Here is a 15,687-nt window from a genome sequence, read left to right on the forward strand (position 1 = left end):
AGCAGGGCCGTCTTTAATATTGATTGGACCCTGGGCAAAAATTTACTTGGGCCCCCTGGATCCCGCCTTCCCACACCTTAGCAGGCAATCACGCCCTCCACCACAACACACACACAAAAAATGCACACATCTGGTAGAGTACAGTTAATGAGTGTAAATACTTCCAGTTCTGAAGACTCCAGCGACTCAGGATCAGTGCTCTTGGCAGCTGGGCTCAGGCTGGAAGTGGGCACCGCTCTGCAGGAAGGAGACCAGGGCTCGGCTCACCCTAGTGTTACAGTGCACTCCAGCACCCCACAGTATAGCACCCTATAGTATACAGCACCCCACACTATACAGTACCCCACAGTATATAGTAGAGTAGTATAGCAGCCCACAGTATACAGCACCCCACATACAACACCTCACTGTATACAGCACCCAAAACTATACACGATACAGACCCCCACACTATACAGTACAGCAGTATAGCACTCCACAATATACAGCCCCCACACTATACAAACCCCCCCCCACACTATACAAACCCCCCCCCCCCCCACAATATACAGGCCCCCCCCCCCCCCACAATATACAGGCCCCCCCCCCCACAATATACAGACCCCCACACAGTATACAGACCCACCACACAGTATACAGGCCCACCACACAGTATACAGGCCCACCACACAGTATACAGGCCCACCACACAGTATACAGGCCCACCACACAGTATACAGGCCCACCACAGTATACAGGCCCACCACACAGTATACAGTCCCACCACACAGTATACAGTCCACCACACAGTATACAGTCCACCACACAGTATACAGTCCACCACACAGTATACAGTCCACCACACAGTATACAGTCCACCACACAGTATACAGTCCACCACACAGTATACAGTCCACCACACAGTATACAGTCCACCACACAGTATACAGTCCACCACACAGTATACAGTCCACCACACAGTATACAGTCCACCACACAGTATACAGTCCACCACACAGTATACAGTCCACCACACAGTATACAGTCCACCACACAGTATACAGTCCACCACACAGTATACAGTCCACCACACAGTATACAGTCCACCACACAGTATACAGTCCACCACACAGTATACAGTCCACCACACAGTATACAGTCCACCACACAGTATACAGTCCACCACACAGTATACAGTCCACCACACAGTATATACAGTCCACCACACAGTATACAGTCCACCACACAGTATACAGTCCACCACACAGTATACAGTCCACCACACAGTATACAGTCCACCACACAGTATACAGTCCACCACACAGTATACAGTCCACCACACAGTATACAGTCCACCACACAGTATACAGTCCACCACACAGTATACAGTCGTTTACAGTATATTAACATAACAGCCCCTGTCACCTTTTTCTGATGTAATCTTCACACAAAAAAGCTCCACAGTTAACTTCTGCAACACTCCTGGTAGGACCTGTGATGACCTCATAGCCATGTGACCAGTAATTGCTAGGTTACTGGTCACATGGTGATGTAATCTAAGGTCCTAGATCACAACTTTAACACAGTACGATGCCTGGACTCAGGCATTGCAGCACCCCCTGTGTAGCTGACAGCTTGACACCCGGGGCAGTAGCTAGCAGGGCTCAAGAGGCAGCTGCCTTGAGCCCCCCAGGAGCAACTGGGCCCGGGGCAGCTTCCCCTTGGTAAAGACGGCCCTGTTTGCAAGGCTGCTACCTGGTCGTCTTTGCACACCTTTTCCAAGTTTTAGAGTGCACACCTTCGCGTCTTCTGATGCTTCTCTGGAGCTTAGAGTCCTGCAGACAGCTGTGTTCTCTGCTTGGCCTGGGACTTTGGTTGTGACCCACCCTTGGGAATGCTCTGAGACGTCCCATGGTCAAGCCTGTGTCCCCCTAGATTTTTTTTTCTCTTCCATTCATTGGGGGACACAGCTCCCATCCGCTCTCCCATCCGGTTTTATGGGCCTACCTTGTGGCCTGGTTGATTCTGGGTTCTGTTTACCAGTTAATTTTTCTTGCTTCTCCTACTGCTTTTGCACTAACTGTTTTAGCTCAGTCCCTGTAGGAAGGGTATAGCTGAGGGAAGGAGCTCACACTTTTGTGCTTAGTGCAGCAGCTACAGGTGAAACTCAAAAAATTAGAATATTGTGCAAAAGTTCATTTATTTCAGTAATGCAACCTAAAATTAGAAAAAAAAAAAATTCTGAAGATGACCTGTTCAGCATCTAAGCTACTAGACCAGGCATCAGCAACCTCCGGCACTCCAGCTGTTCTGAAACTACAACTCCCAGTATCCTTCTTTTACTTCTATAGGAGTTACAAGAAGAGCAAAGAAAATGATGATTACACTTACCGGTAATCGGATTTTCCTGACCCCACGACAGCACCACTGAGAGATGGCTCCTCCTCCATGGACAGGAAACCTGTAGCATAAAAAGGTGGAGCCACTCTCCCACCTCAGTGGGTTTACAGAGCATGAGAGGGACTCCCCTTTTGATTAATACCATACATATATACACACTTTTTTTTTTTTTTTTTGCATCACCGCGTGAATTTTTTCACCCACCACCACCTTAGGGAGGGAATTAGACGGGTGCTGTCGTGGGGTCAGGAAAATCCGATTACCGGTAAGTGTAATCATCATTTTTCCCCTCCCCCACGACAGCACCACTGAGAGAGATTACATAGAATTCAAGGGAGGGTGACCACTTCTAACACCTTAGTACCAAAGAGGAGGTCAGAGACAGAGTCAAGTTGAAGTCTATAGTGCCTATAGAAAGTAGAAGGAGAAGCCCATGTGGCTGCCCTACAGATCTGGTCAATAGAGACATTAGATCTTTCTGCCCAGGAAGTAGACATTGCCCTGGTAGAGTGAGCCTTCAGTGACAGTGGAGGGGAAAGACCAGAACACGAGTAGGCTAGGGAAATAAGTTCTCGTATCCACCTAGCAATAGTACTCTTGGAGGCCGTATTACCTTTTCGAGCCCCAGCGTATAATACAAACAAGGAAGAGGTCTTCCTCCAATCTTTTGATTTCTCCAAATAATGGATCAGGCATCTTTTCACATCCAGTAAGTGCCATCTATCTTCTTCCTCATTTTTAGGGTCTGGAAAAAAGACTGGCAAGACAATCTCCTGCAACCTGTTAGTCTTGGAAGGTACCTTGGGAACGAACTTTGGATCTGGCCTAAGAACCACTCTATCCTCACGTATGGACATAAATGGGGAGTTGATGGACAGTGCCTGAAGCTCGCTAACTCTACGGGCTGATGTTAATGCTATTAGCATGACTAACTTTAAAGTAAGATTTTTAATAGAACTTTCCATCATAGGCTCAAAGGGGGGACTGGTCAAGGCTTTTAAGACTAAGTTCAAATCCCAGGGGGGAAACCTAGGACCCCTAACAGGCGCAACCCTATCAACTGCCTTAAAGAACCTGACTATCCAGGGATCCATAGCCAGACTTCTACCACATAGGCCCGAGAGGGCCGAAACCTGCACCTTCAAAGTGCTCTTGGCCAAACCTAATGACAGACCTCTTTGTAGAAATTCTAAAACCTGTTTTGTGGAAACCTTCTCAGGCCAAACATCAGTGTCCTCTGCAACCGACCTATCTTCTTTGGCGTCTTCCAGCTCTAATGTCGCTCTAATTGTTTTTAACAATTTTTCAGTATCAGATACTGGGAACAGGAATTTCTTCTCCTGCTCCTCCTCCGCGAATGATGAATCTTCCGATCTGTCATCTCCCTCATTTTCGCTAACCGACTCTGGCTCTGAGTCTGTTTTATCTACCGGTTTTGACTTTTTCGCTGTCTTAAGGGATTCCTTAACCTCTGTTTTAATGAGATTCTTAATGTCCCGCATCAGATTGGGGGATTCCTCCGCCAAGGTTCTTTCAATACAGTCCTGACATAACTTCTTATTATAGGACGTTGACAAAGGGCATCTACACAGGGCGCACTCTTTGTTTTTTCTCTTAGATGCGGCTTTTTTAGCTGCCATCTATAACCAACAAGGGGACACAAATCAGTGATTTAACAAAACTCATTGTCTTACCCCATCCAGAGTCCGTCTTATACCGGCTGCTTCTCTGGTTCCGTCTCCTCAGGTCTCTTTTCCTCCTCCATACTTATCCTGGAGGTATAGAGAATACTGAAATCAATATGCTGCAGGGAACAGCACCTCTCCTCCGAGAGTTCCGCATGTTCCCTGGGAGCGCCTTTAAGATGCCGCCAACCTCTCAGTCCGCTGCAGGCAAAAACCAACTGGCAAAAGCTCTGGTAATCAGGTGAGAGCACAGCTATCCACTCCACTCCTCCGTCCTGCTGTGTTCCGATCTGCTGGAACGCATGGGTACTTGCATATCCGGCCTGGAACCGGAAGTCGTCAGTGGAACGCACGTCAAAGCTGACGTCACTCCTGCGACTTCCGGTTTGGCGCTCCGACACGCTCCACTGCCCGGCCTTCGCCCGCAGTCCCCGCTGGGTGCGCATCCAGGGAAAACAGCCCTTTGGCTTGTTCCCTCTCGCCGCCTGTCTTGCGGCAGCACTCGGGCCTCTCCTTTGAGGGACCGGTGCCCTCAGCCCCAGGATCAGCAGCCGGCCCGGACCAACTCCCGTCCCTCAGTGAACCACCGGTAAGGGCTGGCGTGACCCATGGCTCTCTAGGCTCTCCTAGGATTTCCAAGCCATGGGTCCCTGAAAAGAAACACTACAAGTCTCCTGCTCCAGGGACAGGAAACCTCACTGAGGTGGGAGAGTGGCTCCACCTTTTTATGCTACAGGTTTCCTGTCCATGGAGGAGGAGCCATCTCTCAGTGGTGCTGTCGTGGGGGAGGGGAAAAGTGTACATTCTCAGAGTTGTAGTTTTAAAGCAGCTAGAGTTCCGAAGGTTGCTGATCCCTGTACTAAAGAGAGCTATGGAATGTTCAGATGTGGAACTGGGCCCTGAAAGATACAATCCGGTAATGGAGGCAGAGTCGAGTAGTTCCCTGCTGACAAATTGAGGAGAGTTGGGAACTAGGACCTTTTTGGCCACAACAGGGCTACTAGGATCAATTGAGTTTTTTCCTCCAATGCCTTCATTAATGTCCAGGAGAATGTGGCAAGGCATATTGGAGACCCCCCTGGCCAGGGGAAGGGAGAGAAGGTTCACTGGAAGAGGCCTATTCTGATATAACATGGAATAGAAGTTTTCCACATACCTGTTCTTTCTGACTAAGTCCAGTATCAGAAAGCCCTATCACTTTGTAATTTGAAGAAAAAGGTTTGATTCAGGCTCCACTTTCATTCTTTTAGAGTCTTTTTGTTCAGGAAGGCTGCTAGTTGGTTCTCATTCCTCCTCAGGTAGACAGCAGAGATGGAGGCCATTTTTTTTTTCTGCCCAGGAGAAGATAGTTCCCGAGACCATTGAAAGCTTTTTCCTCTTTGACTTCCACTTCCACAATGGTTACATTGGCTGATAACTTTACATGTCTTGATTTGAGTGCAGATCAAAGTGTCTTTTGGGATTGGAGAACAGCTGCCAATTCCCTTAGTTTGGAGGAGGCCAGACTCATGACTGGCTCCCAAGTACCCTGAACCACCAACTCTAAAGTATGAGCCCCTTAATACCGGGTGCTGGCATCAATGGTAATGACAATCTGTTTTTTCTGCTGCCACTGCAACCCCTTTTGAAGGTACTTCATGATCGGCCTACAAAGGGAAACCCTTATGTGGCGAGGAATCCTAGATTTCCTGTCCAGGGAAAACTGCCGATTGTCCCAGGAAGACAGAATGAAGGGTTCTTGAGTGAGCCTAAACCCTCTTTACAGAAGGAATGGTAGGTGTTAGGAGACCTAGTATTGTCATGGTGTCTTTGATGGAAGCTCTAGCTGAGGCAGGAGGAACACATTTTATGGAAATCGGCTTCTCTATTGAGAAAAAGAATAGAGGAGTCCAGAAGCAGCCCCAGAAAGATATTTTGTATGCTGGGAATTAGGTCCAAATTCTCCAGTTTTACCAACTATCCCAGGACTTCTAGCATCTGCTGGACCATTTGAAGATGAAGAAGACTATTCTGATGATGCAGAAATCAGTAAGTCATCCAAATACAGTATAATTAGTATTCCTTTCAGGTGAAGGAAGCTGGACCCTTTAGGCCTCATGCACACGACCGTTGTGTGCATCCGTGGCCGTTGTGCCGTTTTTTTCGCGGACCCATTGACTTTCAATGGGTCAGTGGAAAAAATAGAAAATGCACCGTTTTGCAGCAGAGACCGTGATCCGTGTATCCTGTCAGTCAAAAAAATATGACCTGTCCTATTTTTTTGACTGACAACGGTTCACGGACATGTCCGTGATCCGTGGCTGTAGGTTACTTTAATATACAGACGGATCCGAAGATCCGTCTGCATAAAAGCTTTTTCAGAGCTGAGTTTTCACTTCGTGAAAACTCAGATCCGACAGTTTATTCTAACACAGAGGCGTTCCCATAGTGATGGGGACGCTTCTAGTTAGAATATACTAACAGAACTGTGTACATGACTGCCCCCTGCTGCCTACCCCCTACATCATGAAACTCAGATCCAACAGTATATTCTAACACAGAGGCGTTCCCATGGTGATGGGGACACTTCAGGCTAGAATATACTAAAAAAAACTGTGTACATGACTGCCCCCTGCTGCCTGGCAGGTGCTGGAGCTGATTTTACCCTACGTGTTGCAAGCGGTGAAATAAATGTTAGAAGTTTGCAGCATGTCACATTAAAATCCACACCACTGGTCAACTACTGCTGTGAATTTCTTAATCTTATGTACATTAATATAAAATGCAGTAAAAACTGTTTGAGACCGCCCTAAGTCAAATGTATACCATTAAGGCTACTTTCACACTTGCGTTCGGGGTTCCGCTTGTGAGTTCCGTTTGAAGGCTCTCACAAGCGGCCCCGAACGAATGCGTACAGCCCCAATGCATTCTGAGTGGATGCGGATCCACTCAATGCATCAGTATGGCTCCGTTTGGCCTCCGCTCAGCAGGCGGACACCCGAACGCTGCTTGCAGTATTTTCATGTCCGCCTGGCCGCGCGGAGCCAAACTGATCCGTCCAGACTTACAATGTAAGTTAATGGGGACGGATCCGTTTGAAGTTGACACAATTTCAAACGGATCCGCCCCCCCATTGACTTTCAATGTAAAGTCTGGACGGATCTGTCTGAGTACAAATTGTACTTAGATTTTTTTCTGAAATATAATGCAAACGGATCCGTTCTGAACGGATACCATCGTTTGCATTATAGGAGCGGATCAGTCTCTGCAGATACCAGACGGATCCGCTCCGAACGCAAGTGTGAAAGTAGCCTTAGCCTGAAATTTATTATTAGGTGAAATGCAGGAAATCTCTTCCTTTGAAAAAATAAATAAATAAAAAGTTTGCCTACTTTGGAGGGGATTATCTTTATAGCAATACTAAGGCCTCTTTCACACTTGCGTTGTCCGGATCCGGCGTGTACTCCACTTGCCGGAATTACACGCCGGAAAAACGCAAGTGTATTGAAAGCATTTGAAGACGGATCAGTCTTCAAAATGCTTTCAGTGTTACTATGGCAGCCAGGACGCTATTAAAGTCCTGGTTGCCATAGTAGGAGCGGGAAGCAGTATACTTACCATCCGTGCGGCTCCCGAGGCGCTTCAGAATGACGTCAGAGCGCCCCATGCGCATGGATGACGTGTCATGCGATCAAGTCATCCATGTGCCTGGGGCGCCCTGACGTCACTCTGGAGCGCCCCGGGAGCCGCACGGATGGTAAGTATGCTGCTCCCCGCTACACTTTACCATGGCTGCTAGGACTTTAGCGTCCCGGCAGCCATGGTAACCACTCTAAAAAAGCTAAACGTCGGATCCGGCAATGCGCCGAAACGACATTTAGCTTAAGGCCGGATCCGGATCAATGCCCTTCAATGGGCATTCATTCCAGATCCGGCCTTGCGGCAAGTCTTCAGGATTTTTGGCCGGAGCAAAAAGCGCAGCATGCTGCGGTATTTTCTCCGGCCAAAAACGTTCCGTTCCGGAACTGAAGACATCCTGATGCATCATGAACGGATTTCACTCCATTCAGAATGCATTAGGATAATCCTGATCAGGATTCTTCCGGCATAGAGCCCCGACGACGGAACTCTATGCCAGAAGAAAAGAACGCAGGTGTGAAAGAGCCCTTATACAGGCAAATATATATTTTTTTAAAAACACACAAGACGATACAGTATCAAGTTTTGTTTTTTTTATGTCTGAGCTGGAACAGGCTCTCAATATGGTGACAAAGAGGCTTCAAATAATTTTCAGATACAGATAGTTTACTTCAGTGTTTCCCAACCAGTGTGCCTCCAGTTGTTGCAAAACTACAACTCCCAGTATGCCTTGACAGCCTTTGTCTGTGCGGGCATGCTGGGAGTTGTAGTTTTGCAACAGTTGGAGGCACACTGGTTGGGAAACACTGGTTTACTTTATTTGCCCAGAGTAAATTTTCAGTGAATGAATACTAGATGCTGAATAATTATTTTTGACATCTGAAGGCATCAAACCTGGAAACCTCAAGATGCTGCAATGATCATTCATTCTTATTGTGTTGATCAATTATAACCAAAGATGCAAAAAAGGCCTGATCTGAGGGGTGGTCATCAGAGTACAGTCTAGTCCATGAAGCCAATTCACTGTTATGGCATACACATTATAAAATGAGAGCTTTATAAAGATGGCAATCGCTCCTTCTACTCTGGAAGTCCTTTCGGTGGCAGAGCAGGATGAAGGATGTGCTCCTGCCTGTGAGAACCTTATCTTCGGTCGTTGGTGCCAGATTTCCTCTTGCCGGCAAATAAATGCTTGGGCTTCAGATCAAACACGTGTCGGTCGGCTTCTCCTTTCTTGCCCAGTCTATTCATATTCCTCTGAGAATTCTTCATGATCTTCTTTGCTTTTTTGGCCATCTAAGAAACGTGTTTGAAGAAAATGTATAATTAAGAGATGCTCTGGCAAAAAACATGTCTGGAGATCACCAAAAGGCAAGGTGACAGAATACCATGGGAGGAGGGAGAATATAAAAAAAATAAAAATAAAAATCAATGCCAATGGTATTAGAAGGCCCTATGCTCATTTTGGGTAATCCCTCCTACAGCTGTAGTGTTGTAGGGATATAGTCTTATGTAGCAGCAGAATATCAACGTATTCAAGTTCTATGCAAAATGGCAGCTTATGAGCTATTAAGTTCTCCAGGATTTAAACAGGCCCAATAAAAACTCCTGATAAGTGTTATGTTAAATAATTGTGTTCCCCATAAATAAGAGATTCTGGATCATTATTCTTAAAACTCTGTCATTCCCCCCAAGAAATGTATGACTAAATTGGAAATTATTGCAGTCTGGTACTGTCTAATCCTGACAGTGGCAGACTTTAGGACCACAACCCTGCATCATGGAAATGGTAATACCCAGTTGTCTATATATATCTGTATATATTGAAAAAAAACGGAAAAAAAAACAAAAACAGGGTGTTGTAAAATCCCCAAAATCAAAAAGAGGGTCCAGGCCTTCAGGGAAAATCGGGCTCTCACCAGTCCATAAAGAAAAAGAAGGAGGCAGCACTCCAACACCAAAGGATGTCTGACATTAGGTGAATAAACATCCTTTGGTATTGGAGTGCTGCTTCCGTCATATTATATCTGTATATATCTAGATTTGAACAGAAGAATGGTACAATATAGAAGCTTCATAACTGTTAATTGTTATTTCACAGGGAATAAAATAAAAGCAAGACAAGTTAAGCAGATTGGTAATATAGTTGGTGCGAAAGAGTCAGTATAACATGCTACCTGCAGCTCAGACACCATGTTCAACACAAGTTCCCTTAAAATCCAGGACCATCACATAATTATACATAAAGTGACACTGAGACCATCCATGGTCTAGTGGCAAAAGCTGGTAACTGCAGTGCTGCTCCCATTTAAGTGAAACCTGTAGCTCCAATGATGGAACTACAAAGTAACAGCTCATCAGCAGTGGTGTGGGGCATCAGACCGCCGCCGATCTGATATTGATGCCCTATCAAAATCCTGGACAAGTCTGTTAAATCCTGAAGTTAACTAGTCAACAGTAGTAATAAAAGTAAGCACCCACCTTAGCATCACGGACCCCAGACTGGTCTCGTGGGGGTTTTGAGTTGCTTCGGCTGCGGGTGACAGATGTTGGTGGGGCAGACTCTTCACGCTTACGTTTCCTTTGCACGCTCCTGGATCTTGCTTGTACAGCATAGTGGGTCTGAAAGGCACAAGCAACATCATAACACTTCTGCTGGAAATGGTTCTCTACATTTGTTTCTATGGCTTTTATACAAGATAATTACTTTCACAAAGAGTTAAACTGTTACAGCGCTCCACCAACGACAATGTGTAAAAATTTTATAGGTTATCAGACCAGTGCTACATGGGGTGGGGAAAGAGACATCAATGACCATAAAACTTTCAACATGGCAAGGGTTCCTTCTATTCTTCAGCAGCTCTGTAACTGTATATTCATCACAGAGAGGGGATGGTGGTATCTTTGGAGAATAGTCTGGACAGCTCAGCTGAGCATTCAAGATTAGACATAGGGTCAGAACTGAGAGGGGGCAGGAAAAGGGTCCTGAAAACTGTCGGAGGTTGTACTATATTAACACATCAGAGTACACAAATCTGTAGCAGCCCAGGACTCGTGAGACATTTAAACTTGTATTTTAATGTCTCTTGAACAGTGCTTGATCTCAGTTATCACCAGTCGGTGACCTGCGAAACAGGACATCAAGTCAAATGCTGTGCACCTCAAATACCCCACAGCTTAAGAGACAGTGGTTAAAGGGCATCTGTCAGCAGATTTGTCCCTATGACACTGGCTGACCTGTTGCATGTGCAGCTGAAGACATCTGTGTTGGTCCCATGTTCATATGTACCCACATTACTGAGAAAAATAAAGTTTTAATATATGCAAATGAGTCTCGTAGGAGCGATGGGGGCGTTGCCATTACACCTAGAGGCTCCGCTCTCTCTGCACATTGATTGACAGGGCCAGGCAGTGAAAACATCATAACACCTGGCACTATCAAAGTGCAGAGAGCAGAGCAGTTGCAGAGCGAGCAGAGCCTCCAGGTGTAATGGCAATGCCCCCATTGCTCCTAGAGGCTCATTTGCATATATTAAAACATAATTTTCACATATGAACATGGAACTAGTACAGATGCCTTCAGGCACCGAGCACACATGCAACAGGTCAGCCAGTTTCATAGGTACAACTCTGCTGACAGACACCCTTTAAATACTCTCTATAAGTCAGCATATATCCTTTAATGGACCTTGCTTAAAATAAGGCCTTATTAAGAGAATGTTCATCCAGGAAAGCCACTTGCAGAAGGCAGTCCACATATGGTGAACTAAGTGCAAGAGGTCCAGATACTGGAACCCACGACTATCAGCTGTTGTCACTGGAGGGGGTGATGTCTGGTGTAACCACACAAAGGTTACAGGAAAGGTACAAATTTACATTCGACACATAGTACTCAATGGCTCACCATGTAATATATGTTCATAGAGGGCAGGCATAAAGTGGGGATGAGTCTCAACATGGCAGACAGCTGCTCAAGAACTAACATATTACAGATAAGTTATTGTGAAACGAAACAGTAGTGAAATCCTGGTTCTAGGATGCAATAAAAAAAAAAATTCTTACCTCATTTTTCTCAGTCATATCAAGCCCGAGATCACTCAACTCATTCTCTAATGTCTTGCGCTGCACCTGTTAAACATAACCAAACTGGTATTAGTGGCATCATTCCAGGACATCGGAAGCTCAGGTTTCTCTCCCATGTGTTTTCAGAGAACATCATGGCCTTCTTAACCACCTCCGGACCGCCTAACGCAGATGTGCGGTCCGGAGGTGGCAGCCCTGCGCAGAGTCACGCATATATGCGTCATCTCACGAGGGACGGGATTTCCTGTGAACGCGCGCACACAGGAACGGAAGGTAAGCGAGTGGATCTCCAGCGTGCCAGCAGCGATCGCTCGCTGGCAGGCTGGAGATCAGATTTTTTTAACCCCTAACAGGTATATTAGACGCTGTTTTGATAACAGCGTCTAATATACCTGCTACCTGGTCCTCTGGTGGTCCCTTTTGTTAGGATCGACCACCAGAGGACACAGGTAGCTGTGTAAAGTAGCACCAAACACTACACTACACCCCCCCCCCCCCTGTCACTTATTAACCCTTTATGAACCACTGATCACCCCATATAGACTCCCTAATCACCCCCCTGTCATTGATCACCCCCTGTAAGGATCCGTTCAGACGTCCGTATGATTTTTACGGATCCACTGATACATGGATCGGATCCGCAAAACACATGCGGACGTCTGAATGGAGCCTTACAGGGGGGTGATCAATGACAAGGGGGTGATCACGCATATAGACTTCCTGATCACTTCCCTGTCATTGATCACCCCTCTGTCATTGATCACCCCCTAGTAAGGCTCCATTCAGACGTCCGCATGATTTTTACGGATCCACTGATACATGGATCGGATCCGCAAAACACATGCGGACGTCTGAATGGAGCCTTACAGGGGGGTGATAAATGACAGGGGGTTGATCACCCCATATAGACTCCCTGATCACCCCCCTGTCATTGATCACCCCCCTGTAAGGCTCCATTCAGACGTCCGCATGTGTTTTGCGGATCCGATCCATGTATCCGTAAAAAATCATACGGACGTCTGAATGGAGCCTTACAGGGGGGTGATCAGGGAGTCTATATGGGTGATCACCCCCCCCCCCCCCCTGTAAGGCTCCATTCAGACGTCCGCATGTGTTTTGCGGATCCGATCCATGTATCCGTGGATCCGTAAAAAAAAAATCATACGGACGTCTGAATGGAGCCTTACAGGGGGGTGATCAGGGAGTCTATATGGGTGATCACCCCACCCCCCCCCCCCCCCTGTAAGGCTCCATTCAGACGTCCGCATGTGTTTTGCGGATCCGATCCATGTATCCGTAAAAAAAATCATACGGACGTCTGAATGGAGCCTTACAGGGGGGTGATCAATGACAGGGGGGTGATCAATGACAGGGGGGTGATCACCCCCCTGTCATTGATCACCCCCTGTAAGGCTCCATTCAGACATTTTTTTGGGCACAAGTTAGCGGAAATTTTTTGTTTGTTTTTGTTTTTTCTTACAAAGTCTCATATTCCACTAACTTGTGTCAAAAAATAAAATCTCACATGAACTCACCATACCCCTCACGGTATCCAAATGCGTAAACATTTTTAGACATTTATATTCCAGACTTCTCACGCTTTAGGGCCCCTAAAAAGCCAGGGCAGTATAAATACCCCACATGTGACCCCATTTCGGAAAGAAGACACCCCAAGGTATTCCGTGAGGGGCATATTGAGGCCATGAAAGATTGAAATTTTTGTCCCAAGTTAGCGGAAAGGGAGACTTTGTGAGAAAATACAAAAAAAACAATTTCCGCTAACTTGTGCCAAAAAAAAAAATAATAAATTCTAGGAACTCACCATGCCCCTCACGGAATACCTTGGGGTGTCTTCTTTCCAAAATGGGGTCACATGTGGGGTATTTATACTGCCCTGGCATGTTAGGGGCCCTAAAGCGTGAGAAGAAGTCTGGGATCCAAATGTCTAAAAATGCCCTCCTAAAAGGAATTTGGGCAGCTTTGCGCATCTAGGCTGCAAAAAAGTGTCACACATCTGGTATCTCCGTACTCAGGAGAAGTTGGGCAATGTGTTTTAGGGTGTCATTTTACATATACCCATGCTGGGTGAGAGAATATCTTGGTCAAATGCCAACTTTGTATAAAAAAATTGGAAAAGTTGTCTTTTGCCAAGATATTTCTCTCACCCAGCATGGGTATATGTAAAATGACACCCCAAAACACATTCCCCAACTTCTCCTGAGTACGGCGATACCAGATGTGTCACACTTTTTTGCTGCCAAGGTGGGCAAAGGGGCACATATTCCAAAGTGCACCTTTCGGATTTCGCAGGCCATTTTTTACACATTTTGATTGCAAAGTACTTCTCACACATTTGGGCCCCTAAATTGCCAGGGCAGTATAACTACGCCACAAGTGACCCCATTTTGGAAAGAAGACACCCCAAGGTATTCCGTGAGGGGCACGGCGAGTTCCTAGAATTTTTTATTTTTTGTCACGAGTTAGCGGAAAATTATGATTTTTCTTTTTTTTTCTTTTTTCCTTACAAAGTCTCATATTCCACTAACTTGCGACAAAAAATAAAAAATTCTAGGAACTCGCCATGCCCCTCACGGAATACCTTGGGGTGTCTTCTTTCCAAAATGGGGTCACTTGTGGCGTAGTTATACTGCCCTGGCAATTTAGGGGCCCAAATGTGTGAGAAGTACCTTGCAATCAAAATGTGTAAAAAATGGCCTGCGAAATCTGAAAGGTGCACTTTGGAATATGTGCCCCTTTGCCCACCTTGGCTGCAAAAAAGTGTCACACATCTGGTATCGCCGTACTCAGGAGAAGTTGGGGAATGTGTTTTGTGGTGTCATTTTACATATAACCATGCTGGGTGAGAGAAATATCTTGGTCAAATGCCAACTTTGTATAAAAAAAATTGGAAAAGTTGTCTTTTGCCAAGATATTTCTCTCACCCAGCATGGGTATATGTAAAATGACACCCCAAAACACATTCCCCAACTTCTCCTGAGTATGGCGATACCAGATGTGTGACACTTTTTTGCAGCCAAGGTGGGCAAAGGGGCACATATTCCAAAGAGCACCTTTCGGATTTCGCAGGCCATTTTTTTTACACATTTTGATTGCAAAGTTCTTCTCACACATTTGGGCCCCTAAATTGCCAGGGCAGTATAACTACGCCACAAGTGACCCCATTTTGGAAAGAAGACACCCCAAGGTATTCCGTGAGGGGCATGGCGAGTTCCTAGAATTTTTTATTTTTTGTCGCAAGTTAGTGGAATATGAGACTTTGTAAGGAAAAAAGAAAAATCATCATTTTCCGCTAACTTGTGACAAAAAATAAAAAGTTCTATGAACTCACTATGCCCATCAGCGAATACCTTAGGGTGTCTACTTTCCGAAATGGGGTCATTTGTGGGGGTTTTCTACTGTCTGGGCATTGTAGAACCTCAGGAAACATGACAGGTGCTCAGAAAGTCAGAGCTGCTTCAAAAAGCGGAAATTCACATTTTTGTACCATAGTTTGTAAACGCTATAACTTTTACCCAAATCATTTTTTTTTTTTGCCCAAACATTTTTTTTTTATCAAAGACATGTAGAACAATAAATTTAGCGAAAAATATATATGGATGTCGTTTTTTTTGCAAAATTTTACAGCTGAAAGTGAAAAAAGTCATTTTTTTGCAAAAAAACACATTAAATTTCGATTAATAACAAAAAAGTAAAAATGTCTGCAGCAATAAAATACCGCCAAATGAAAGCTCTATTAGTGAGAAGAAAAGGAGGTAAAATTCATTTGGGTGGTAAGTTGCATGACCGAGCGATAAACGGTGAAAGTAGTGTAGTGCAGAAGTGTAAAAAGTGCTCTGGTCATGAAGGGGGTTTCAGCTAGCGGGGCTGAAGTGGTTAAAGTGACCCTGAAGAAACTCCTTCC

At 45.6% G+C, this 15,687-nt stretch overlaps 1 protein-coding gene across 1 annotated transcript in view; it reads right to left on the bottom strand.

Moving 5' to 3' along the window:
* Positions 1-8,437: 8,437 nt before the first annotated feature.
* Positions 8,438-15,687, bottom strand: part of GTPBP4 (GTP binding protein 4) — a 29,504-nt gene continuing 22,254 nt past the window's right edge. Inside the window, exons 15-17 of the mRNA XM_044274056.1 lie at positions 11,745-11,810; positions 10,164-10,304; positions 8,438-8,978 (exon numbers count right to left, since the gene is read on the bottom strand). Of these exons, the coding sequence (XP_044129991.1) occupies positions 8,826-8,978; positions 10,164-10,304; positions 11,745-11,810 (360 nt within the window). The 3' untranslated portion in view covers positions 8,438-8,825. The remainder of the gene's footprint in view (positions 8,979-10,163; positions 10,305-11,744; positions 11,811-15,687) is intronic.

The sequence above is a fragment of the Bufo gargarizans genome, unplaced genomic scaffold, assembly GCF_014858855.1.
Source record: "Bufo gargarizans isolate SCDJY-AF-19 unplaced genomic scaffold, ASM1485885v1 original_scaffold_1424_pilon, whole genome shotgun sequence".
Classification (NCBI taxonomy): domain Eukaryota; kingdom Metazoa; phylum Chordata; class Amphibia; order Anura; family Bufonidae; genus Bufo; species Bufo gargarizans.